The sequence below is a fragment of the Grampus griseus genome, assembly GCF_964374135.1.
Source record: "Grampus griseus genome assembly, chromosome: 11".
Lineage (NCBI taxonomy): Eukaryota > Metazoa > Chordata > Mammalia > Artiodactyla > Delphinidae > Grampus > Grampus griseus.
In genome coordinates, this window is record NC_139005.1 from 86,710,983 (window position 1) to 86,738,836 (window position 27,854).

Genomic DNA, 27,854 nt, shown 5'->3' on the forward strand with positions numbered 1-27,854 from the left:
AGAAGCACCTCACTGCTCATACTCTGCTGGTTGGTAACAGGCCTTCAGGGTCAGTGGTCCCCCGGTGCAGACACTGATGACATGGACTCTCTTGAGCATGGAGGCCAGCTTGTGGCCATGTGTCTGCCTGCCTTTGCTACGAGTGCCCTTTCTAAATATGTTTCCAGCAAAATGCTGAGTCAGGAAGAGTTGAGCATATGCAGCCGGAAGACAGATCAACAGCAGCTGAAACACATTTTCAAAAACCTTGGAAGTGGGTGTAAGACGATATAAAGAGAATCTGCCTGGAAGTCAAACATGTGAGTTCTAATCCTGGCTGTCACCCCTTCACTCCAGAATCGAATAGCTTAGAGTACCGACTTACGGCGGCGTGTGACAAGCATTGCGCCGCATTCCAAGGAAACAAAGACACAATGACATACTGATTCATTGTGTACGACCTTGCGCAGGCACATCACTTAGACTTTCTGGGCCATAATCATGAAAACAAGGGGTTGGAAAATGACCCTCAAGGTTCTTTCAAGCTCTAGGATTCTCAGATCCTCGTAGGATTCCTTGAACAAGCAGAAGGAAGGAACAGCGTCAGAGAAAGGGGAGGTTTGCGCGCGCGCGCGCGCGTGTGTGTGTGTGTGTGTGTGTGTGTGTGTGTTTTACCTTGGTAAACGCCAGGAGTAGACATTCTTAAGGATTCAGAATCCTAAGGAAAAAGGACCCAACCTTACTTTTTATAATGTTCTATGTATCTGTTATTTCCCTACCTAATGGTTAGGGACCCTGGGATGAATGACTTGGTCCTGCGAGCTGGGAGGCCCCCATCATTGCCCTTGTGCTTTATGCAAATGAGCCGTTCTCCCAGGCTCCTGCCCATTGTTCCCCGCACAATTGCTTTCAGAATGGTGACCATTCTTCTCTTCCATCGGGGAATTCTATGACTCCGTAGGAAGCTATGTGCCTTATCACTTCTGGGACTACATCATGGGACCATGAGGTCAAGCTGTACCACAGAACCCGATCCCCAAGTGACAGGCTCACATTCCAGGCCTTGTAAAGACCACATTTCGTCTTGAGAGCTCAGGGGCAGGTGGCAGGAAGACTCTGCAGAGAAAGTTACCAGGGTGGATGACACAAACCCTTAGAATGTGCCCCTCAGACCAGAACCCAATTCTCTAGCCGTGGCCTGACCACCGCGCCCCAGCACCTTCAGAGAGCTCACTTCCTGTTCAGTGCCCTCCGCAATGGCCAGCCTTGTCAGCTGGGGCCTTGGATATTAATAGGTGAGTGCTAAGTGCTTTGACCACATATTGTCTAAAATCCTCACGTTTGTCACTGACTGTCCAGGGCTGGCATCCTTACTAGACAGATGTGGAAACTGAGGCTTAGATATGTGAATAATTAATCTAAAACACTGCCGTTAGTAAGGGGCAGGGTTGCACTGCAAACCCAGGCCACGCAACTCCAAAGCCACCGCTCTTAACCTTGACTCACTGCACTGTGCTTAGACAAAGCCAGAGGCAGAGCATCTTGTTCAGTCCTCAAAACAAGCCCGTGGGCATTACCCTCTCCCCATTTTATGGCTGAGGAAACAGGGTTTTAAGTGGCTCTCGCGATGTCAAACAGCTAGTAAACCACACAGGACGGAATTTTCTAACTCTGCAGCCACTGCTCCTTCTGGAATAATCCAACCACTTTGCCAGAAACAGAGAGACCCTGAGATTTCACTTCCTGTTCCTAGAAAGACTAATTTGACCGACTGTTTCCTCCTTATTCTGTGGGCTACGGAGAAATATGTGATCACGGTCAACCTCTCACAAAAAAACAAGAGGTCACCCGGATGTGGCTTCCAGGGGCCTCTCAAAGGACGATGGTGACTAATGGTTGCCACCGTGATCTGCAACCAGAATGCAAACACCAAAGCAACTCCAACCGTCCCAGCAAGGAAACAGCCTCCCTGTGATGCACTCCCTCAACGGAAAGCAACAACAACAAAAAAAGGGGATGATGCAAGGTCACTCCCATGCTTGGTCCAGGGACCAGGGATGAGGCACTAACGTCACCGGCGGCCAATGAGAGGGACCCCTGGTGCTGGGAGTACTAAGGCCATTTCATAATGAAACCCATGCGGCAAGCTCCAGTTTATTTTGAAACCGTATTTGCTTACTTTGCAGCCATGATCAAAAGGCCATTCGGAGTGCTCTGCAGGGGGCACTTGAACCCTGTCGGCCAGGAGAGCTTTCTCTAGCTCCGTCAGCAGCCCGCATTAATACTCCCCGTGAGAGTCAACCCCATCACTTGCTGGCATGTTCTTTCCCAAAAGCCACCACCGCCACCATTTCAGTCGGCTTCCCAGTTCCACAGCTGGCGGGGGGCGGGTGAGGAGACAGGGGGTGGAAGTGACAGAGAAGTGGCAGGGACAGATAATAAATTGCGGGCCTGCGGGCAAATTCCAGCAGAATGGTTCAAACTTGGGCTCAGTGGGTCAGAGAGACAGGGGCTCAAACCCCAACTCCACTACCTACCACTGTGTTATCTCAGGAAAGTTACTTAACGTCTCTGTGCCTCAGTTTCCCTATCTGTGAAATGATGTAAATAACAGTATCTATCTCGTGATTGCTGTGAAGATTGAATTTAAGTGATATCGGGCAAAGATGCTATGAAACACAAACGCACTAGGTTATTGTTGTTAAGTATTTTGATGGTGCTAATTACAGACTATGAGCTTCCCGAGGACAGGGACTGTATTCTAGTCAAATTTTAGGACAATGTCTGGCATGTAGTTGGAGATCGATAAATGCTTGTTGAGTGAATTCAACCACTGGAACTGAACTGAGGGCTCAAACACAGTGATTCTCCCCACCCGCCTGCCGGGAAGGAAGTGGCCGCCTTATTCGTAGGCTGCAGCTTGGAGCAGAGTGTAAGCCTTCAACCAGCTGTAATCCCCAGGTCTGGCATATCAATCAATGAGGCAAGAGCTTTACCTTAATATTACAGTTGTCATCGAGCAGTATATTTTCCAGCTTCAAGTCCCGGTGGACCACACCATTCTGAAATGAGAAGACAGGCAGGGAATTGAATGGGAGCAGTTGGGATGAGAGAGAAAGTGGGAGAGGGGGAGGAAGAAGGAGAGTGAGCAAAGGGAAATCTTTGACAGATTAAAGAAATGCGTCAGCGCCGGTGGTCTTCACCCCCATCCTTCAGGGCCTCTCTCACTGTCATGAAGCTCCCTGCCAGCGACCAGCACAGCACCAGCGACAGGAGAGCATTAGTCACTTGCTGTGTGGTTAAGGGAAAAATGACAGGAATCCATTCTCCCCCAGAGCCTGTAAAACAGCGGGGGGGATTCTTTGTCGGAATGTAATTCCACTGTGTGAAAGCCGTATAGTCCCAGGCAGTGGCAAACATTGTCTGTCTGTGATGCGATTCCCAGGGAAGCAGCAGATTTCTCTGCTGGGGACTCAGAATGTGGGGCTCACAGACCTTGCTTGTCTTGTCTGTCTACCTGTCTCCCCAGTGCCTGGCTCAATCTGTTCTGACCCAGGAAACCATGCAGATCTGTCCTGAGGATAACAGAAGCATTCCCAAGGGTTATTTCCTAAGCAGCTGGAGGCAAGGTTCCTCTCTGCTGGGCAAGACTCAGTGTGGAGTGAACGGTGAAGGTGGGAGAGGCCACTGAGACCAAAGCAAGCTGCCGCCATACGGTGGGACCTTTCCATGCAAGCAAATGCTGGCAAAGCTGGCAGAGGAGCCCAGTGACAAGCAGGCAGACAGCCAGCTGAATGGTGAAAAGAAGTCCTTAACCACCAGGCTGTTGGTCTATACAGCAGTAACAACTGTCCTGCTCAATTCTTTTCAAAACCCAGTGATCTTTTAAGGGGATGGGTGAGCAGGGGAAGAGGAACTGAAAGAACCAGCTATTGGGGCTGGGAGGACGTTTTTAACATCATTCAGCATAAAGGACCTTGGCAAGTGAAGCTGCCCTTTCAAGAAAACCAACTGGCTAGGAATTCTTTGTCTTCCATTCAGGATTTCTTTAGTTCAGAATCTGCATGTTCACAGCTAGTACTTTATTGCTTATTTTCCTTTCTATTTGACAGTTCCTAGTATCTCTAAAGACACTGAGACTGGAGAGGTGAAAACATATATTTCTACCACTCTTTCTAACCCAAACCTTCAGGGATTCAGAAATGCACAAACCAGGGCTCCTGGAGGAAAGATACGGAATGCAAGGTAGCTGATTTTGTTTAATTTTAAATATTGGGAGTAGTTTGGTTTACACTGTTGCATTCCCAGTTTTCATAAGATGGAATGAGCATACTAAAGCCCCATTCATACAAAAGCCAAGTTTCACACACTTCAAATAGTGAAAACAGGATCTGTGGTGCTTTATGATGACGCCTGATGATAAAACACAAAACACTGTGCGATCTGAATCATCAGTGCCTTTTGAGTCAACAGAGAGAAGTTAAATAATGTCCACACGGGTGAAGGGTTTTAGATCGTAAGTAATTAGAAGATGATCATTCCAGAGTTGTTCTCAGTTAACCAGCGTATTTAACAAACCAGAAGGCCCCGTGCTACAATCATTCAAATGAAGAAGCTGACTCTATTTTGGATGGCATGTTGGGTTCAAGTCACTACTGTCCTCAAAGTGAAGGACTGTTCCAGGTGTGCAAAGTATGAATGGGATGGAAATCAGGACTAAAATGATAAATAATAATTTGTTGAAGTATGGCTTGGAACTATCTGTGTACTTCATTCCCTTCTCCAGAGACCAAGGGTAGCTAAACTGGCTGGATTAAGAGCACATCCCATTAGTTGTGTTGCAATAAAATTGTACATGTGTGTATGTAACCTCTGTGGATATAACCTACGCAAGGAAAAGAAACCAGGGCATAGAAAGGTTCGGAACCTATGGCCCGCTAATTGCACTTCTGGAATTTCTCTTAAGTAAATTATTCAAATGAGAGGAAAAAGGTTAATGTATAAAGACGTCAATCGCTATTTCTAATAACCAGAAATTAGAACCAGCCTAAGTGTCCAACAATCACAATCATTCCAGAGACTTTTCAGTAACATAGGAAAATGTTTAGATTAAAATCCTAAGTGAAAAAGCAAGGCAGAAATGTAAAAATACATGCAGTGTGTACCACATTGATTGCATATGGATTGCATCCTGGAAGGGAGAAAGGTCACTGGTGTAAAACTGGCGAAATCCGAGTAAAATCTGGAGTTTTGTTAATAGCAATAAATGAATGTGGGTGTCTCCATTTTAGCAAGTGTCCTACAATCCTGTAAGATGTTAGCATTAGAGTAAACTGAGTGAGAGGTGCATGGGAACTCTCTGTACTATCTCAGAAACTCTGCTGTAAATCTAAAATGATTCAAAATTAAAAATCTGAATGAAAAATAAATGTGAGGAGCAGGGGGAATAAGATGGGAAAACAACAAACAAAACTGTCAATAGTGGGTTATCCCTGGATTCTGGGTGACGGTGATTTTCTTCTTTCTGGTTTATGAATTCTCCATACATACTACTATGAACAGATGTCACCTTCATAATATGAACAGAATCACGCGATGCCATGAAAGCCGTCTGTGAGCAAAGCTGTGGTAGGGCCGGCCGTACCTTGTGACAATGGTGCACGGCGGAGACGATCTGCCGGAAGAAGTGTCTGGTCTCCCTCTCGCTAAGGCGCCGCCGCTCGCTGATGTAGTCATACAGCTCCCCTTTGCTGGCGTACTCCATGATGATCACAATCTTATCTTTGTTCTCGAACACTGCGGGAGGAACGGCGATACACAAACACCCTGTTTAACTGACAAGCTCGCTAATAACTACAGACCGTGCGAGAGGGGACAACAGAGATGTCGCTGGACAAACAAATCAGTCTACAGCGTCACGAGGAGATGGGCAAGTTTCCCAGCCAGGTGGGCAATGACACCATCGCTGCTGTTACTGGACTTGCGTCTGTAATATCACGGGGAATGTGCCTCTCTCTTCTGAGGACCCCACTACTCCCTTTACCAGGTTCATTTCCCACAAGAGCCTCCCCCCAGAACTGCCTCCCTGTAGATGGGGAACAACAAACACGACTACCATTTATTAACCATTTGATAGGGACCAGCTACCCAGACCCCAAAACGGGTGGCGAAACTTGTCGTCTCTTTGCTCAAAACCTTCCAGACTTTCCATTTCACTCAAAATAAAACCCGAAGTTCCAAATGTGGCCACCAGGTCCTACACGCCCTGGACCCCTTTTAGCCCTGTTACATATCTAGTCTGTGCATTTATTCTGTCTGCCTCACTAGCATCTAAATGAGGGTTGGTTTATTTCATTCACTGACGTACCCCCAGCACTCAATGCCTTTTGGCAAAGGGGCTCAATTCATATTTATTCAATGAGGGAATTCAAAACCTCACAAATGCATTCTGGACCATTCTACTAAATAACTACATGGCACTCAATGCTTCTCTCTCCCCCAACCTGATATTCGCTAGCAGTAATGCTCAAACTCTGCTTGACTGAGTCCTAGGAGTTCCAGGCAGATGCCCCTGGGGGTAGGTCAGGGGAGATCATGAAGGACAGGCTCCAGGTCCTCAGCTCCACCCCAGCCGAAGCCACTCCACTGCTATCTGCTTTATAGTTGGGGCTTTACCAAAAGACATCCTTTGAGCAAAGACAAAATAATAATTGTGTTGAAATCCATCCTTCCAAGGGATGTGGTATAAAAACGTTGGTAGGGTACCCAAGACCCTCCTTCCCTGAAGGACCCCTGCCTACCTCCCTCCATCTCGTCGGCTTCTTCCACTGCCTGTCAGGCCCCCTGTGCCCACTGATGCCAGACTGTTCACTGTTTCTCCCAATCACACACAAACACACTGCTGTTTCCCACCTCCATGCTCTGCCCTCTGCCTTTACTCCCACCTGTCTTACCTGCCAGGGACACTCCAACTCATCAGTCAAGGATGAACTCAAATCTGATGCCCATGTTGCCTCCCTTCTACTTCTCATAACGGATACTTGCAACACAGCACTTTCGAACTGTGTGGATATATTTGCTGATTTACATATTTATTTCCTCTGCCGGGACTGTGAGCCTGGACTTGGAGAGGTAAAAACTGTAGTTTTGGAATCAGACACTCCTAAGTAGATTCCTAGACCTCCCTCTTACTTGCTGTGTGACTCTGGGGAAATCGCGTACCCTCTCTGTGCCTCACACTTTAGTCAATGGTAAAATGTGAATAACATCAGTAAGTACTCCCTAGAATTGTTGGGAGGGTTTATTGATATCAGGTATGTGAAATGCTTACAACGGGGCTTGTACTTATGGCATACACTCAATAATGTTAGTTATTATTGTTGGTATCACTACTATGGGACCCCAGGGCCTAGCACTGAGCCAGACACACTCGATGAACTGGAACGTGCTCTCAGCCTGGGTCCCCTGTCCTCCCATACCTTGTCACTGGCTGCTAGAAGCTCAGGCTCCTCCAGTTCCTTTTTGGCTCCTTCAAGTCAAGCCAAACCTCTCTAATAAAACGAAGCGGGGGCTTCCCTGATGGCGCAGTGGTTGAGAGTCCGCCTGCCGATGCAGGGGACATGGGTTCGTGCCCTGGTCCGGCAAGATCCCACATGCCGCGGAGTGGCAAGGCCCGTGAGCCATGGCCACTGAGCCTGCGCGTCCGGAGCCTGTGCTCCGCAACGGGAGAGGCCACGACAGTGAGAGGCCCGCGTACCGCAAAGAAAACAAAAACAAAATTGGCTGCTCCCGCATCTGCTGGCCTCGGTGTGCCCTGCAGCTTTGGCTCTTGCCAGGAATTTCAGCCTGTTGTGCGCTTTTCATTAACAATAAACTTTGGAAACTGGAAAAGCTGCCTCAAGATGCATGGCTCAGCCTCTAAAAATGATAAGAGTGACAGGTCCTGGAGAGGGCAGTGGGTTTTCTAATTTTAAAAACCAGTGGGGTCAGGGCGGAGGAGGAAGAGGGAAAGTACTTTGACAGGGAAATAAACACGGAGCCTCACGCCCCCAAAGAGTCTGATGCATCCTTGCAGGAGGTCAAAGCCACTGGCCCCTTCAGTGACCCTCAGAAGGTGTGGGTCACCGGCTGCACGCAGACCAAAGGACTGTTTCAGTGACCAGATGTATCCCTTTCCAACCGGCTAACTTGGTATCAAGGAGATATAAACACAATTCAGTTCGACACAGTTCAATATGTCCAATGTTTTACTAAACAGCCTCCATCAGTAACTCCTTCTGGTCCTACCTCTAAAATAGAGCCTGATCCTGTCCACCTGTCTCACGTCCCCGGCCACCCCCTTCTGAATGCTCTCCCCTCTGTTCACTCTTGCCTCTTTGCTGGCTGCATTTGGAGGGGGTGCTGGGGAACAGTTCCCAATGCATGTTTCATGGAACACTAGTCCCACAAGACATTCTGGAGGAAAAGAAGGGTTCCATGGTAAAACATAGGTAAAATATTTGGAAAATGCTAATACTTGTTCACCCCTTGGAGAACCCAGTTTCTTTAACTCTGAGTTTTGCAGGGCGATTTGGCCACTGCAGTACTCCTACTGAACTAACTGGGAGCCAGTTTGGGAAACAATGGATGAACGAGGCGATAGCCTCACTGTTGCTGGTAGGGCTGGTGGGCAGCCGGACGAGAGAACTGTCCACGGGGCCAGGCCTGGCTCTGAGATCCCACCCCTCAGTCCTCCAGCAGGAAGCAGCTGGAGTCAGGGTCAAGGCCCTGGTTGCAGCCCTACATTTCTAGACTTGGGGCATCAGTGATTCATCCAGGAGGCTATGTGGTATTATACATGAAGCTTCCTGAGCCCTTCCTAATAACAGCAGCATTTACTGAAGGCCTACTATGTGCAGGCACTGTACCCATGGCATTTTGCACGCATTATTTCATATGGCTTCGGTCCTATGAGTATCTCTGTTCTACAGATGAGAAAGCCCGGGTACAGCAAGGTTAATAACTGCCACGGCCACAAAGCAAGCTCGAGGCCTGGGCCCACGGTCTGATGGCACACTCCACCCTCTTAGCCCCTATACTGCTATCCATATACATCAACCACTCTGAACCTCAGTCTCTTCATCAGTCAGATGAGGCTAACAACTTCCTCACACGGTAATGGGGGATTCAGTGAGCTCATGGGCCTAGCACCCTGAGCACGGTGCCCTGGCCACTGCTCAGTCAATGGGAGCTATTCTCATAATTACTTCATCTGCCTCTTAGGCAGCTCTGGCAAACAAAACCCTATGACTTTCCTCTCCCGGCCGTCATCACTCTTTAAAACATGCTGTGGCTCCGCAGAATCACAGGATTTTCGAGCAGGAAGAACCTTAGAGATCAGCTATTATTTTTCCAGAATAGCCCAGGATTTATAATGTATAACAGCAAGGCCTTGGGAATTCGTCCTGAAGAATGACCGGCTTCCGCACCCCTGGCCCACGACTCCTTGCCCGCGGTGAGGTCCCTATCCGCCAGGTGACAGGAACACTCACAGCCATTCTTCTGGCAAAAAGGGCTGCTTCCCTTGGGTACTTTTACAACTGGTTATTTATAAGCCCAGAAATCTTGTCTGTGTTTTTGTTATTAGTCACTAAGCAAAAGCTTATTTTCCACCAGTTGGGAAGGGTTTCCTTTCTGAAAAATGAAAGCCTGTGTCTCTTGGCCAGACAGTTCTACCCAGAAGCCCGGTGGCTCCAGGATGGTAGGGAAAACTATGGCCCTTGACATGCCAAGCCTACCAGGAAAATTAAACCCCTGAATAGAAACTGAGCTCAACTTGAGTCAGCCCGCAGCGCAGGGGCCAGGTCCGTGTGGTGCAGACCCAGGTTTCTAGAAGAGCCACAAAAACTTTACAAAGCACCCATGACGTGCATGGCGCTGGGGATACTGGAAGAAATCTTTACCAGGGTGAGAAGCGGAGGAAAGGTCAGCCCGGCAGAAGGAGCAACATGAGTGAAGGGGGGAACAGGAGCGCCGTAAGCGGGACCCCCAGAGGGGACAGGTGCCAGGGACTAAGACAAGAGAAAGAAGCAACAGACTATGAATGAAACACAGAGGCCTTGAAGGCCCCCAAGGGGCTTGACAGACACGCAACCAAACATCGCCAAGAACAATAAACATATGGAACAAGGGACAGGGTGGCAGCCAGGATCCTGGACCCATGAAAGAGTGCAGGGCTCACATCACCCCAAGAGCCTCCCCAGTCAGTGATCTCTCCTCTCCTGGAAGGCTGATTCATAATCACCGTAGTTAACACTTACTGAGCAACTACTGCATGCCATGGATTGTCACATCCAATACTAACGATCCTATGAGACATTAATATCACCCCTACTTCCTAAATAGAGGACCAGCGCTCAGATCTAGAAACAATGTGGCCAGCGCCCCCCCGCACGTCCTCTTCGGTCACTAACCATCGCCCCTAGGATATGTATATAAGCCAGTATCATAGATTCGTTTTGGACTTTGAGTTTTCTAAAAATGGAAGCATACAGTATATGCTTTCGCGTCTGGCTTCATTCATTCAATATTATATTTGTAAGAATAATCCATGCCATTCCATGTAGTCAGAGATCGTCCATCCTCGTTGCTGTAGAGTACTCCAATTTGTGTGTCATGCTAACTTATCCATTCTACTGGTGAGAGACATTTGGGTTGTTTCCAGGTGAGGGTCATTACGAATCATGCTGCTATGAACATTCTTGTGTGTGTCTTTTGATGCTCCTCTGTATGCATGTCTGTTGGGCAGATAACCAGTAAGGATCTGATCCCAAATGTGGCTGACTTGAAAGCTTATATTCTCGCCATGACTCCCCACCACTTTCCTCCATCATAGGTTTGCTCTCCTTGCCTAATACTCAGTAAAGATTCTCCTTCATTAAGGAGAACCAACATCACTCGCTTTTCTGACAATGCTTGTTTATCAGCCTATCTGAAGCATTTACCTGAACATTTTGCTATGTGTTAAAGGAGATACAAATGTAGCATAAGACGGTCTTTGTTCTCAAGGATTGCTATCTAGTTGTATAAAACTAGTACTTATAAAATAAATCAAATGCTAACCCGTGGGATATAGACTTTAAGTCCCCAGATGAGCAGCGAGAACGATGGGTGAGGCAGCCTGAGTGGGCCTGAGGAGATTCCTAGAGAAAACAGGCGTGGAACTCTCCTTTTGCGTCTACTGTTCCGCAGAAGGGCCTTCTTCCCGGATACCCACTTGAATTATTCTTCTTGTTTTCTGTTTATTTTCCATTTCAAGGGAGAGTGGGAATTGGCTGCTATATAGTAACAGCTACTTCTCCCAATTAATTCTGAATTTCGTCAGACGTTCAGTTTGACAGTCCAGTTCTGCCTTCTGATTGTCTGGCTTTCACAACCACGCTAATTACCCAACTCCTAACCATTCCCTCCCTTGGGGTTAATAACACAACTTGTATAACTTGAGAAAATGCATACGATAAAAACAGTGGCCTGGCCTGGGAGAGACGCCGATGAGTGAGGAGATCTTGAGGTTTCAACCATCCACTGGTCATTTAGAGCCAAATACGAGGCCATGTAGGAAGAAAATGGGCTTGGGGAGGGAGAGGGTGAGAATCAATCAACAGGACGTTCCATGAGAAGCAGGTTATGAAAAATGGAGGCTCTCTTTCTGCTTAACATGCAACCTCAAGAGAGGAAGACTCGTCTGTTGGTTTTAAGTGAAAGGCCAAGAGCCTAGGATGGACCAGTCTGAATTCTCTTCATGCCTTTGCCTTCCATCGACTCCATCTCCTAAATCACTTCCAGGGTGCTGCCATTCGCTCCATGGCAGGGCCTCCTCACATTAGCAGCATTTTTATTCCTTTCCTAAGCCCTCAGATAGAAGCACCATTCCACTCCTCAGGGTGCTCTCTTATTAAAGTTCAGGAGGATCCTCCCAGAAAGTCATTTTCTTTTTCATTTCAGAAATGGAGTGATCTTTCCTTGGCAAGAACTGCCTGCAGCCTAGTTGGGTCATTTAGTCAATACAAGGTTCGTACTTTAAGAGTTCCCTCCCCAGAACTAAACTTCAGACACCTCATGGGCTTAGACCTTCATAAAATGGTCCTCTAATCCCTTAAGTCTGAAAGCCCAGGGCAGTGAGAGTGAGAAAATTAACCTAGACTGGCAGCTCTCCCATCATCAGTGAGTTGGTCAGAGTTGACCCAATGTGCTTCCTGGTTTGGACAATGAAAGGCTCTTTAGTTCACTCATTGTCTTTTCTTAAACCACAACTCTTTCTGGATGTCGGTTGGCATGCCCCGGGAGAACCAGAGTCAAGAAGGCCACCCATTGCCAGCAGTGGACTCCACAGAAGGCAGACGAAATGAAAGAAAGTGTATAAGCTGCCCGAGGAAGAGCAGATGAAAAAGGCTGGCCAAGTACCATTTATTAGTGCTATCTGGGGAGACCAATAGCAAACCCTAGGAGGGCAGGGGACATGACCAGGATAGAGGGGCTGTGTGGGAGAAGGAATCAGGGCGCCATGTAGGACCAACCACTGGACTCCACCCTCCTCCACAGTGAACTTCTGGAAAAAAGCATGCTCCCCCAATTTGCACAGTGAAGGGACAGAAATCCCACCCTCTGTGAAAACAGCCTTAGTCTCCCTCTCCTGAGAATCCCCACAGGTGGCTCTGTTATATGGTTTCACCCCACCCTTATCACTTAGGGTGGAAAAGACAAACTTGTGGGCATCACACCTCTGGCTCTAGCCACTGCCTGACCCTGAGGTATGGCTCAGGACCATCTTGTCAACCCTAAATTCTAGTCTGCTTCGTTGGGCAACAGAGTGCAGAGCTTAAGAGCTTGACTCCCGAAGCCAGGCGACCTGGGTGCAAATCCAGGTCCTGCCATTTACCCATCTGAGTGACCCTGGCAAGTTACTTAACCTTTCTGTTGCCTCAGTTTCTTCATCTGTTAAAATGAAGCTTCTATCCTCCTTGTGAGGATTACCCCAGCACGCAGCAGTAAGCAGACATGTAAGTGTCAGCTGTTATTATCAGGCAGCAAATCTTAGTTTAAGAAAGAAGAACAAACAAAGACATGCCTGGCTCAAATCCAGGATTATTATGGATCTGCATTGGCAGAATCCACACTTGCGATTGCATTTGTGCCCTTGAGGGATGGGAGAGGGGTAGGAGAACAGAGGAAAGAGTGAACTAACACAAAGACATCAAAGGACTCCGCAAGCCTGGTTCTCTTAACTGCGGTCCATTCTTCAGTCCCCAGTGGTATTCCAAAGCGCAGATGTCAATCTTGGAGCCGTACCTACCAGATGAACCCACTGTCAGAAGTCACTGGAGGGGGCGGAGCACAAATTCCCAAATCAAAAAACCCTCAAACTCTGCAAGTTAGAAGTTATAGTTCATCTAGTCCAATCCCCCTTTCAATATCCAAATCTCCTCTGTAAAGTATGGTCACTGTAGAGAGCCCCCTTCTACACTCCATGAGCCTTCCTAATTTGCATGCTCGGCAAGTTAACAGAGCCATCCCAGTTCATTCCAAAAGACCCTAAGTTACATGGCAATACAGTTCCTTTTTTTTTTTTTTCTTTAAAAATCAGCTTCAAGTACTAGTGGTGTTATTTGAGGCACTAGAAAATATTGAATTCCAGGAAACCCAAGAGGGCGAGGCAGGACAGCCAGGGAGTAGCATTCGTGTTGGGTTGTTTTATTTCTAATCTCCAGCCTCTAGAAAAATGACTTGGGTGTAATCAAATGAAAACAATGAAAATAATACACTTGAAGGTCAAATAGCTAACTTCATAGGAAACTCATTAGAAACGTGACTGGACAGATTCACAGCCCAAGAGCTTGTTTGTCTGATTATAAGTGAAGAAAACTCTCTGGAGCTGTGTGATTAACGGGTGGGTCCTTCATTTGGATGCAGTCTGAAGAGACTTCATGTGGAACTTGTGAATCTGACAGCAGAGGGAGTGTGTTAAAATGCTCAGCAATTCGCCATGGCTTCAGAAGAGTAAACACAAGCATAATACACCACTTTGCCAAGTTCAACAAACTGTTTCATGGGGCTCTGAGTCCCTGATGAGGGCAGCAACCAAATGGCTGAGGAAGGAAACCCAAGCCCAAAGGTATCGCCCACGGCTCACTGGTGACAGCTGCCAGACACATGTTCTGCTCTGGAATCCACTGATGACAAATGATCGGACCAAGACAAGTTTCTAGAGCAGGGCTCACTTCCTCCTGGTTGGAGGATCAAGCCCATCTTTCTCAGACTGGCCAATTAAATTGAAATCCCTAGGGGTGAGGCCCAGGCATCAGCATTTCTTCTTGCAAATGCCCCATGAGGTTCTAATGTGCATCCAGAGTTCAGAATCACTGAAATGGACAATCTGGCCTCAACCTTCTCTGCTACCACCTCCCAATAGAAGTTTCTATTCCAGCCAGAAAGGACCTCTCAGATCTCTAACTCACATCACATCAAGAATGATCAGTATGGTTTATTGAGCGTGTATCTGGGACCAAGCTTAGCCATTTTATTCATTATCTTAATCCTCACAATCTTATCTATAAAGTAGCTAGCTATTGACCCCATTTTACAGCTAAGGGAACCAAGCCTCAGAGGGGGTAAGTCACTACCCCAAGGTCACACAGTAGCAATTGGCAAAGCAACTGATTAATTCAAATCTAAGCCCATTTGGACAATGCCTACATATTCACCCTGCTAGACCAGTACCTGGCATATAGGTGCTCAATACATCTTTGTAAAATGAATGAATGAATGAATGAATGATTAAGTAAGCAAATGAATAAGAACACGGGGTAGTATTAGTGACCCACAGACCTTGTTAGATCAAATCAGCTGTCCCTTGGCTTCGAAAGAGCCTAAGTCAGGATTTGCCTGCTGCCTGAAAACTCTGGATTGAGCCAGAGAAGAAAAATGTTAACCGCTTCCATTGTAGGTATTTCCAAATCACTGACGCTCACAATGAAGCCCTGCTTTAGTTTCTAACCTACTGAGCAGGGGTTTTTCTAATATGGTGCTTCTCAAACTTGAGTGCATCAGAGTCACCTGGAGGGCTGGTTATCACACAGAACATCAGGTCCACTTGCAGGGTTTCTGATTCAGTGGGTCTGGGATGGGGGCCCAGGAGATGCTGATGCTTCTGGCCCTGGGTCACCCTCTGAGAATCGTGCTCAAGTGTATTATTCGGCAGTTTATCGGGATCCTGCCATCCTCAAGGGGTTCTCTTCCAGGGGCAGCAAAAGTTTCTCACTCCAGGACCTCTGCTGAGTTCTGTGGAAACAACTTGCACTGGTCTCATTGCCTCTGGCCACAAGTTGCAAGGGAGGAGAAGGCAGGAATGCCCGTCATCAGAGCTTGGATTTTTAAAGCAGTGATTTTCACCAAGAGACAAGAACTAGATCCCCTTCCAGAAAGATCTATCAGAATCTCATAAGGCACAGGTAGCTTAAAAAAGCATATTGTAATGTATACTTCTAAGAAGCTGGGAGGAGCTTTTAACTGATAGTAAATTCATCCAAAACGTCTCCACAGTAGGAGTTCGGAGAATTTAGTAGAATATGGACTCTTTTACATCTTCTCATGGACAGCAGGCTTAAGGCTCATGGAGCCAGGGCATGAAACTCACATGATTATTAAAAGAAACACATTTGCTTGCTACTGTGTTTTTGAAGTTTGAGAGACTCTCCCAAAGGTAAGAGATCACAGCTGACAAATGCCAAATAGCCATCCTACTTTGTCCCAGAAAGCCAGGCTCACCCTTACCTAAGACAGGGGATGTGATGAAAAGGCTGGCCAGTCTGGCAACTCACAATGTAAAAAAGGGCCGAGAGAGAAGATGCAGGGCCAAGAAAAGAGATTTCCAGGAACAAAAAAAACACAAGGGCATAAAAGTGAAGGCACCGGTCCAATCTCCCCACTCCCCACCTTTTCGCTTTTACAGGCTGGACTGTGCTGTTTCCCCCAAGTGTTGGGCAGCAAGATGCTGGGTCGTGGTTTTGCAGACTGAGTCTCCTGGGCTTCCAAAGGGGAAATGGGGGTGAGACAATGTGCCTCTGATGTTTGAACTTGGGTCCTGAAATCAGAACCCCAGGCAAAAACTGTTTTTCTCTCTTCCATCCTAGGCAAACCAAGTTGAAAGCTCCGGGGCACTTCCTTTTCAGCTGTTCTTTCCTTATTGTCAATTACCTCCCTGCTGAGAGAATGGAATTCCTTTGACTGAAAACAGGGGTCCATCCCAAGATAGTGCCAGAGGTTTCTTTCTTCCTTTTCTCTCTCGATTAGGTTACCCTAGCATCACAGGCTAGAAGGGGTATGTCTATCCTCTTTTATTTACTTAGCATTAGAAGCCAGTTATGGTTGGTGTGTTTACACAGAGTTGACAAATTTGAAGGTCGATCACCTTCACCTACGTGTCAATAGGAGAGTAACCCCAGGATCTGGTTTGGGAAAGAAACATTTAAGAGGAATTATTTTTGAGATCTGGTGAACAGCAGCACTGATTCAGTGAAGCTGCAGGTTTTATGAGCCTGCAGGTACTGTGAATAATATACAAATAACTTACATTTCCATGAACTGCAGCTGAGGAAACACTTGACCTATGCATTTACTGGACTGGGGACCCAAGCTTCTTCCTAACATGTATGCAGAAATATTCTCTAAAATACCCATCAAGCTGGGATTTAATACTCTCACATATTTAAGACAGTAACCTCTATGAAGGCCAGGAATTATCTGTATCACAGGGTTTAGGACAAGCCTTGCCCCCAATTAGGGGTTGCTGCAGACCACCAAATACCTGGTTAGTATCAGCAGCACAAGCTTCGGAGTGTCGCTAAGTTCAACTCTCAGATCCACCAGTTACTAGTAGTTGGTATAACCTTGGAAAATGCACTTAGCCAACAAGCTGAATTTTCCTTACCATAAAATAGGGATCTTAACAATTCATCTTTCATGGATATAAGGATTAAATGAGATCATACGTACACATATCCTAGCACAGGGTAAACACTCAATAACTCCAAGCTATTATTAGTATTACTTTCAAGTGTTAATTTTAAAATGTTACTTCCTTCCTCAAAACCAGTGGCATCCCCCTACTCCTGGTGTAAAAAATCCATACTCTTTCCTTTAGCCAATGCGGTCAAAATATGGCCCTCTCCAATTTCCTCTCTCCTGCCACCCTATTCAGTCCCTCAGTCTCAGAGGCCCTCTGTCACTTCTCACAACACAAGCTGCTTCCCTCCTCTGAGCATCTGCACATACTGTTCCCTCTGGCTGGAATGCCCAGGTCTTCAAAGGGCTCACTCCTCATTCCATTCAGGTCTCAGCTCAAAAGTCACTTATCTGTTCACCTGTCTATTCACTAAATTTCAGCTCCACAGCCCAGAGCCTGCCTTGTTCACCTCTGCATTCCTAGTACCTAGAACAGGGCCTGGCACGTAGTAGGCACTTAGTTTTTTTAATGAATGAATTATTCCTCTGGAACTAGTTATTTCAATATCACCTGATTGTACAGTCCAAAATGGTGCATTCCCCACATGAAACCCCAAAGGTCCTAAACGTACAGGGTTAGGCGCATCATTGCTTTGTCATGTTGCTGCTATTATTGTTACTGCTACTGCTGCTTTTGCTAGGATGTGTGTGTGTCTGTGTGTGTGTGTGTGTGTGTGTGTCTGTTTTAAATCACAAAGGTCCTTGTTGAAGAAGAAATTGTAAAGTTCACTTAGCTAATGTCCAAACAGCCAATTAGATGCCTGGGCACTGATTTTTCACTCAGAAAATTAACACATGTCTGAACTCAGCTAAGGCTCCTGACTGGCCCATCAAACGACCAATCAGCTTCCAGGGAGAAGGTTTCACTTTGTGAGCTACAGAGGGACCAGGGTGTTAACTCACAGACTCAGTTCCCACCACCATTGCTACCTTTGCACTGCCCCTGCCACACCCCAGGGTTGAAAAGGAGGGAAAAGGCCAGGCTGAGGGGGATGCCTGGGGCACAGTGGTGGGCTGCAGAGCCAGCAAAACAAGACACAAGGTCAGAAATACAGGGCTGAGGCCTGGCAGAGGGAAAAAAACAAGTGGGGTAAGAAGACCTGTGTGCCAGGGCCACCAACTAGCCAGCGTACCCAGTATTATAAGCTGAATATTCCCAGCCCCACTGCAAAACAAAAAACAAACAAACAAAAAACCCTATGTTGAAGTCCTAACACCTAGTTCCTCAGAATGCAATCCTATTTGGAGATAGTCTTTAAAGAAGTAATCAAGTTAAAATGAGGTCATTAGGGTGGGCCCTAAGCCAGAATGATTAGTGGCCTTCTAAGAAGGAAAAATTTAGACACAGACACATACAGATGTGAAGACGCAGGGAGAAAATGGCAGTCTACAAGCCAAGGAGAGAGGCCTTAGAAGAAACCAACTCTACTGACACCTTAGTCTTGGACTTTCAAGCCTCCAAATCCAAGAAAAAATAAATTTCTATTGTTTAAGCCACCCAGTCTGTGGTAGCAGCCCTAGCAAACAAACACACCCAGGGACTCATGAACCTTCCAGAGCCTCAGTTTCCACAACTACGATGCTGTCCAATATGGCAGCCACTAGCCAAATGTGGCCATTGAGCTACTTGAAATGTGGCTAAAGTGTCTGAGGAGCTGAATTTTTATTTCAATTAATTTTAATATCCATCTGTAGCCAGTGGCTTAGACAACATAGTTACATACTTAATTTCAGAGGATTTACAGACCCCCTGTAGCTCACTCATGAAATATCCTGTCAATGGACCCCAGATTAAGAACTACTTAGGATGACTATGGGGTCTTCATAACAATGACCTTTTTGAGCTTACCAGTATATGTATCATCTCATTTAATCCTACTGACAAACCCTAGGAGGGGGTAGAATTGTTATCCCAATATAGGTGCAGTCATTGAGGCACTGAAAGGCCCACCATCCTGCTCAAAGTCTCAAGTCTGGTGTGAGAACTCAAGCTCTTCCCCGACTCCCTAAAGCCAGTTCTAAGGGTTTTATGAATTGAAGCCCAAGCTCTCACCTGAGGCCTTGGTGAAAGTTATTTCTAGTCACCCAAAGAACTTTAATTCACGCTGATAACCATCTTTAAAGTTACGAGCAAGGGCTTCTCTTCTTGAAGCCTCCAGCAGGGGCTGGACTAAGGCCTTGACCTTGATAATAGGATGTTCTTCCATTGAGGTTCATCTCTGGCCTTCCCTTGGAGGGGGACAGACTCCTGTTCCCCATTCAGCCTGAAGGATTCCCAAGGTCAAGGAGGGCATGATGCTAGTAAAGAAGTAGGCTTCTTGATGCCAGACTTCTGTGACCACAGACCCGTCTCCCAAATAAAGAACTGGAAACTTCATGCTGGATTAAAACTCTGCTTCCTGGTAAAGAAGCCTCCAGCTCTAGGCTAAGAAATCTCACAGAACTGCACACAGAGCACGTGACCCACACTGGTCCACACTATGCATGATGGCCTTCAGGTTTCCATGGCAACACAAAGAGCAAAAACACTCCACATTTAATAAAATTCACTCTCATCCTGCATTTTGTATCTCAACGCACTTCTCACTTCTGGAAATTCCCCCCAATTACCAGGCATATTCAGATTTGTTTTAGCAGCCTGGAATTCTACTTTTGTCAATTCTTCCTCCAAAAAACTCCTTCAAGGCCCAGCTTGGATGCCATATATTTCCATGAAAACTTCTAAGCTTGGGCCTCCTTGGTCCCAGAATATATTGTTTACATATCTACGGCAGGTCCTGGGCAGGGCCTGGGACTCTGCATTTCTAACAATCCCAATTTATGCTGATGCTTCTGGTCCAGGGACTGCAGTTTGAGACTCACTGCAAGAGATGTTTGTGGAATGAATAAGTGACTGAATAAATGCAGATTTCCCCCTTAAAAATCCTATCTCCAAGGGTCCCAAAAATGAGCTTTAGAAAAATCAAGATAAAAGATATTACCAGCATTTACTTCTACATGAGGAGCCAAAATAGAAATAGCAGGGGGAAAAAAGCATAGCAAAACCCAGCAGGGAACCAGAAGAAGGAAAACTGAAATATCAGAAAAACTTTAGGGTCACCGTCTGGTTTCCTCTTAGCCCTTACTGTATAAGTTATGATGAACAGACCAGAAATTAAAAATAGGTTTATTTTTCTGACTCAACCATATATTAAAAAATATTCTACAGAAATGTTTTGACTCAGTAAATCCAAGACTAGGGATTTTTCATAAGAAAATAATCAGAAATGAATGTAAACATGATGTACAAGGAGAGTCTTTAAAGCCCTGTTTATAATAACCAGAAATTTAAAACAATTTATATATTTGACAAAAGAAAATAGATCCAATAAATTATGGTATGTCCATAAATGGAACACTATAAAGCCTTTTAAAATGTCCTTATAGTGGAATATTTATTGATATAGGAAGAGATGCATGATATAAAAAATGAAAAAAAATCAAGCTAAAACCCAGTATAAACAGTATGATCTAACTCTGGATAAAAACCACATTACAGATATAGAAAAGTAGACTAAAAATATAAATATGTATAAAGAGCCATTCATCAAAATGAGAGAGCAGAAATTATTTTTAAAATTTTAACAGTTGTATTTCAATCATTCCTGCCATAAACACATGTTGCTTGTGTAATTTTTTAAAGGATAGTTTTTTTAAATGACAGACTGGGAAGTTTATACTCTCCATTTCTTCCCATGAGGAACTAAAGAGTTGAAGCATGAGCACTTTTATAAGCTCTTCCCCTCCCTGTCCTTCTATAAACACCAACAACTCAAACTGCATTTGCAAAGTATCTGTCACACCAACAGATCCCTCTTCTTCCTTGGCATTTCTTGGACCTGCTGGAAGTTAATTCCTAACTCAGAAAGGCTAACTTTGAATAACTCATGACACCACCCCTGAAGCATCAGCTTTGGGGAATGACATTTACAATAGATCCACCGTTACTTGGCCACCCAGAAAACTGCCATTTTCCAGAAACCACGGCTGTCTCACATAGTGGTTTTCAATAAGGTGGGTTGCTTAGCAACCACCAAGAAACAGGGAAGACAGAAGGAGGCACCAGCCACAGCTACTTTATCACCAAAGTGCGCTGTGCTACATGTGTCTGGTTGCACTCAAGGTAACCAAATAAGAGATAACACCCAGCTATTTTTGCATCATGAGGAAAAAATACTTGGCTCCTGCCCAGAAGGGCAATTACCTAAAAATCTTGGCAGGCCCCATGGTATGAGAAATGGTAACTGATACGGGGGTGAAAAAAAAATCACTGACCTTCATAAATACTGATGATATGAGGATGGTTGAGGGATGACATGATCTCAATCTCTCGTCTGATGTGAACCATGTCTTGTTCATCCTTAATTTTGTCCTTACGAATGGATTTTATAGCAACCTATAAAGTCAGGAAATGAAATGTTACTCAGAGAACTAAACAGATGCAAATCAGCCATTGGGAGAGTTTGGAAAATAAATACAGATGTTACTTGTTGGCAGAACCGACAATAACCAAAACAAAGCTTCGAAATACCCCCGTCACATCTTTCATTTATAGCAAAAACACCCTTCTCCAGACAACAGAAAACATCAGGTTTTAACAGCCTGGGTTTGGGATGGTGGCTTTTTTTTTTTTTTTTTTTTTTCCACAAAGCAGAGGGCTGCTTCACGTGGCCAGATTCATTTACTCTAGGAATCCTGATCCTTTGAAAAAAGAAAAAAGGAGAGCTTGGTTTACAGGGTGTCGATGACTAAACATGGAGAGGTGAAATTAGCATCACTCAGCCCCACCATGCAGCTGCCGCAGTGATGGATAGAAAAGGCTTTACTGCGTGGCCTGTCTCAAGGCCAGTTCTGCTCAAACCTTGGGTTTTAAGACTCCGGCTTATGCTATGCTGATGCAATTGCTCAGAAGCCAAATCCTTCCTACATCCTTCCTCTCACTAAGGCACCTTTGACAGCAAGTGATTCGACCAAAAGGCCCTGCTTGAGAAAAGTCAGAGTAAAACCAAGGAAGCTAAGCTAGACTCCCTGCCCAGCCCCAGTTGATTCCAAAAGCTCCGTGCCAATGCTGTCTGCAAATCCAAACTGCAGAGAGTTGCCAGGGCCAAGGCGCAGAGCAATTACTCAAAAGAAACACATAAATAAAAAGACATTAAAGGACAATGGGAATCTAATAAGGAAGAAATATGTTTGCCAATGAATTCACCTCTGCTCATAAACAAGTTGGTTGGTAATTTAATCCGCCTTGGCTCTAAGGGGGGCAAAAACTACTTTGGCGGAGGGGGTTAGCCATGGGTAACAAGGAAACCTGCCAATCGATTTGCTGCCAGCTCTGAAAGCCTGCTTAGTTCCCTCCAAACTGGTCCTCTTGTGACCTCGACCCTCACCTTAGCAACCTTTCCTGGATGAAAGGAAGTAAAACCACCCCTCGGATTGCAAAGGCTCTGGAGGAAAAAGTCCTTGTTAGCAGCAGCCCAGGGCCACACCTCGCCTATCACAGGGTCAAGCATGGGCGGCTGCAGCAGGAATGCACTCACACCTGTGATCATCTGAAGTTTCCGACTGGGCACCAGATCCCCGTGCAGCGCTATACACGGAAATGTCTCTAAAATACAACCGGTCCATCTGTGACGCCACAAGACTTAGGAAGCTCTTATTATTCTTGATTTTGCTCTTTGCTGGTTAAATCAACCAGCAGGTCCCCGGATTTCTCCTTTGCAGACCTTTCCCCAGCTGTCATTAAATCAGTATTGGTGTCATTCATTACCTGACCCTACACTAGTGGGGATCTTGTTCACTGCTTTCTCTCCAGCGCTTAAAACCATGCCTGGCGCGTGGCAGGCCTGAGAAAACACTGAGTGTGGGCAGGGAGGCAGGTACATAGAGAGGGAAGGGGGAAGGAGGGAAGAAGGGCAGGGGGGCAGGGGTTGATGTTATTAGGTGGATGAGAGGCCAGACCAGGGAAGTGATAGTAGAATTGGAGCAAAAACGGAGGGACCACTCCAGTCAAACAGCACCACCAAGACAGGCACGTCAAGAAGGTGACTTAGGATTTCTTTGGCGTCCTACTTAACGTGGGCAATTGAGGAATGGGGAAAGCAAACAGGAAACACAGGACGCCCTGCTGTAAACCCAGGGGCAGGTAGCACCCTCCCTAGAGTGTGGATGGACCACGCGTCTGGGGAGACAAGGAGGCTGCACAGAGATGAATGAGCTTCCAGCTTCAAGGCCCCCTTTCACCAGGGTGCCAGGCCCCCCAGCTCCCCCAGGCCCTCACGACAGCCCCATTCAGGATGCAGCAAGAAATGCCTGCCTTTGCTTACGTCAAATGTAAAGACATGACTTGAAGGCTTTAATTTATCTGAGCAGGGCCTGCGATCCTGGGAGCTTGCGCTGGAGGAAGCCGACAGTGAACGCACTCAGGCCGTGGAGGATGTGGGTGGCTCTTGGACCAACTCCTACATTCCTCCAGGAACTAAAGATGGGCCGAGTGGTGAAACTACCCCTTTGATTATACAGCAGGCTGAACTTGGCCTTGGGGAGGCCCTATTGTCAAATGACAATAGAAATAAATTCTTTCACCATCCAAGGTCAGGGGAGGGTAGTGACATTCCAGGGGTTGAGAAAATAAGTGGACTTGTCAATCCCCCCAACCATGGAGCGAGAGGCCAACGGTCCCACGGTGTCTTTGCCAGAGGGATGTTTCCAGCCCAGTGTGAAGAGGAAAGTGCCCACATTCTAATCACACCCCGCTCGGCACTGAGGAAACTAAAAGGGCTCCATAAATGTTAATAGCCATGGTGGTTGTCCCTCCACAAAAGCTTCCCTCTTCCGACAATGAATCTTCTATTGAAAGTGTAAAAGAGGGCTCATTCTGCCCCCTATTTCAAAGGCGTGGTGGGAGACAAATGCTAGAAATCACTGAGAACTGTCAAGGCCAGAGGGGAGACATTCAGTTCAACTCCCAAGAGCGGGAGATGACTCACCCAAGGTCATAGATCCAATGAATGGCCAACCACGAAAGCAATAAGGATAGAAATAATAGCGGCATTCACGACGCACTTAATATACGGTACAGACACTGTGATAAGTGCTTTACACACCGCCGGATCTTTACATCCTTATCATTCAAGCTTCAGCTCCGTGGTCCCTTAGGGAGGCCTTCCCTGACCCCTCTACCTGATAAGGACACTCCTGGCCTTATACTCTCCCTACACCTTTCCCACACCGTCTGAAATTATCCTGCTCCTTTGTTTGATGCATATTCAGCCTGAGGCCAAATCCAGCTCCCAGGATGTTTCCATAGGAGCCAGATAGCTAAAAACGGTTGTCACATTTCTGAAGAGTTGTTTAAAAAGGAGAATGAGATCTAAAAATGCAGCTTCTGTAACGTAATGCAGTGCCTCCTTTGTGAAGTTGAAGGATAAACTGAGCCAGCACACGGTGAGGCAGCATGATGGTTAAGGACATGGCCTTGAGTCCTGGCTAAAACCACTCACCAGCTGTGTGACCTTGAGCAGGTTGCAAAACCTCTCTGTGCTCCAGTTTCCTCATCTGTCAAGCAGGAAAATACAGGACCTGCCTCACAGGGCCCTATGAGGATTAAATGGCTTAGAACATGCCTGGCCCAGGATAAGGGCTTAATAAATGTCAGCCACATTTAACCCAGAGACAATACCCCATAAATTCCTCCGGCTTCCTCGTGGGGCAGCAAGTGAAGGTCTAGGGAATGGAGACCACATTTGTTCCCAAAGTGCAAAAAGGGCAGGAGAATCTCTCTCCTGGGTCTTTAAATTGTACCCTCATCAGAAATGTCTGGAAGCTCAGAACAGCTGAGCCCACATGAGCATCCGTGGCTCCTGAGTCTGAGACCAGACAGGAGGACGAACAACTGGAACCCGAAAAGCAACCTCAGGGCCACTTCCCCTTTCTCCTTCCAATAGTGGCCAAAGGCTACCAAAGAGATACACAGAGATGCCCGATATTATGGAGCAAACCTCCTCCCCAGTTTTCCTCAATCCTCACCCATATCTACAAAGAAAGACAGAGGTAAGGAAAGGGCCCAGCAGGAAGCGGTTACCAAATGTCTGAAATCATACACCCTCCAAAAAAAAGTCCAGTTGGTTCCTGCAGGCGCTGGAGAGATTTCACTCTGCCTTCAAAATGATTGAAGCTGGGAACTCAGGTGTTTAAGCCCAACGCACAACCCAGCCCCTTTCCTAAGTGTTCCCAAGTCTAGACATCACCCGTGTGCCTTATAAATGAGGCCACCCTGTCGTTCAATGATTAAACCTTATGGCTGTGGACCTGCAAATTCTGCCCTGCGGTGCCTGACTGTTTAAGAGGCAAAAAGCCCGGCCAATGCTGATCCCTTGCTAAATATAACAGCCTTCTCTTCTGCAGTGGTTGTTTTTCCTTTTTTGAATAATCACCCAGAACTACCTGCTCTGCAGCCTGCTGGGCTTCCTTTTCCACAGTGGCCATTGTGAATGTTAAGAGCTCGGGGATCTAGGCAGGGCTACGGGGAGCAGAGCAGTATGATGAAAGCTCAGGCTTTTGCTGGCTGGATGACCTCAGGCAAACCTGAACCTAACAGGTCTCAGTTTCCTCGTCTGTAAAATGGGGTCAGCAAGTCCTAACTCTTGGGGCTGTTGTAAGGAGGAGAAGTAAGGACAGTGCCTGGCCCTCAGGTGTTCACTGAATGGCAGTGACTATAACGAGGCCTGTCAGAACGACACGGTGATACAGGGTCTTGGGCCACATTTAAAGGGGTGACAAGCCCACAGCACATCATCACATGGGCCTCTCCCCTCCCCATTCCTCCCACACACATCCTCCCCTTCCCCACATTTGTACTGAGGCAAGAACAGGTTAAATTTAATATCCAGCCTGCATGCCTACACAGAGCAGGGCAGCCAGCCATCTTCCTGGGCTGCTTTGGGGAGTGGAGAAAATTCCGGGCAGACTGTGTGTATTGTATTTGAGGCTCCAACCAAAAGAATCACTACCCTCTTCCCTCCACAGCCACCTCCCATGGTGCTCACTGATTGACATCTGTCAGCCTAAAGAGAGGCTGTTCCAGAACAGTGCCTCTCTAAGGGGTCCCGGACATCTGGTCAAAATGAAGATTCTGAATCCACAGGTCTAAGGTGGGGCCTGGGATTCTGGGGTTCCAGCAAACTCCCAGGTGATGCACCAGTGCTGTCAGCCCAGGGACCACACTTGGAGTAGCAAGATCTTAGTGCTTTGTCTTTGGCCTAACAGATCAACATTTTTAAAGCAACGGCAATATTCTTAATAACAACAGTAACTAATATCTAGTATGTGTTAACCATGTGCCAGTGGACTTTATCTCATTTAGTCCTAACTACGACCCCATTGCACAGGGGCACCTAGGCACCGAGGAGATAAACATTGCCCAAAGTCACACTGCCTGGAAGAGATGGAGCGAGGACTTGAATCCAGGCAGGCTGAGCCCAGAGGCTGCTGATTCTTGAGGCTGTGGATAAAGTCGGGATGGACAGCAAACATGGCAGGTGACAGAATCTCTCAAAGGATCCCAAACAGTCCCCAAAGCCCAGTGTGATGGGCCCCCTCCAAGCAGATGAAGTTTTTTACAGGGTCCCATGTGAGGTCCTGGGAGGTCAGGAGTCGGGGACTGAGTAGCAGGGAAGAAACAGGGCCATAAAACACGGCATTAGCATCACTTAGTGAGAACAAGTTTGAGTTCTAATCCCGGCAACAGGAGCTGGCAGCTTCCCTGCCATTCACAGGTGTGATCTCACACCCGGCCACGTTCCACTGCTCCACAGGAGCTGCAAGGCACTGAGTCAGAGGCAGCTCAGGGGACCTTTTCTTACCGAGAGGCCCAGAGGCCATCTGCAGTGGGAATGAATGGTTAGCCAAGTCAAGTTGGAGGCCAGCGTAGGGCGTTCCTGCTCTGGCCTGGTTGATGGTCCGAGTTCAAGGCAAAGGCACAGCTCCGCATGGGCCCCACGGGTCCAAAGCTCCCCAGGATCACCAAACGGCTTTCACTTAGAAAGGCTGTGCCCGGCCATCACCACGGTGACACCAGCCAGGAGGCCACCTTGCAGCCAAGGCCCCTGATTAATTAAATGCCCCCCAGCTCTTTGTGAGGAGTCTGGCCAACTCAGGACAACACTCTAGCAAGTTGCCGTGATGCAACGTTCAGCCCCATGGGAACCCAAGGCAGCTCCACCGTGGGCCTCTTCCTCTCTGGTCTATTGATTCATGTCAATGTGTGGATGTTTCTTCAGACAGAAGCAGGTTGGAAGCCAAGAGCTGTATCAGCAGGCTCTGAGGAGAGGCGTCCTGACGCCAGGGAGCACAGCATATAGAAGAAAGACCTTTTTCTTCAAAGAACATTATCCTACCATTCGCCACCACCAGCCTTTTAACCTTCTAAGAGGTTCTGAACATATAATCCTGTGTAAATCAGCTCTCAATCCTCGATTTCCCAAAACTCCCCATAAGAGATGGTGTTTCCTCAGATGACCCTGATTTTTTTTTTCCTCCTGCCATGAAAAATGTGTTCTATCTGCAGAATTGAAACAGCAAAGCAGATTTTTATTTGACCGGGCCAGGGCCCACTTCGGAGGTCCTCAGAAGGGCCTGGCATGTTTCTATCTACAGATAGTCATCCCTTGTTCTGGACCTGCCCCCTTCAAGGGCTGAGCGAAGAATGTCATTATTGCATGTGTCGATGCCACAAGGGAAGTGGAATTAATGACTAAGAAACTGCAGGCAGATTTACACTCCCTGTATGGCGCTGAGGTTTG

The 27,854-nt window shown here is 46.8% G+C and overlaps 1 protein-coding gene across 1 annotated transcript in view; it reads right to left on the minus strand.

The window, feature by feature from the left end:
- The window catches only part of NUAK1 (NUAK family kinase 1), a gene marked incomplete at its 5' end in the record, with an annotated part of 68,374 nt that overhangs the window by 17,449 nt on the left and 23,071 nt on the right, over positions 1–27,854 (minus strand). The window contains 3 exons of the mRNA XM_082666679.1: positions 2,976–3,041; positions 5,624–5,775; positions 21,331–21,451. Of these exons, the coding sequence (XP_082522805.1) occupies positions 2,976–3,041; positions 5,624–5,775; positions 21,331–21,451 (339 nt within the window). The remainder of the gene's footprint in view (positions 1–2,975; positions 3,042–5,623; positions 5,776–21,330; positions 21,452–27,854) is intronic.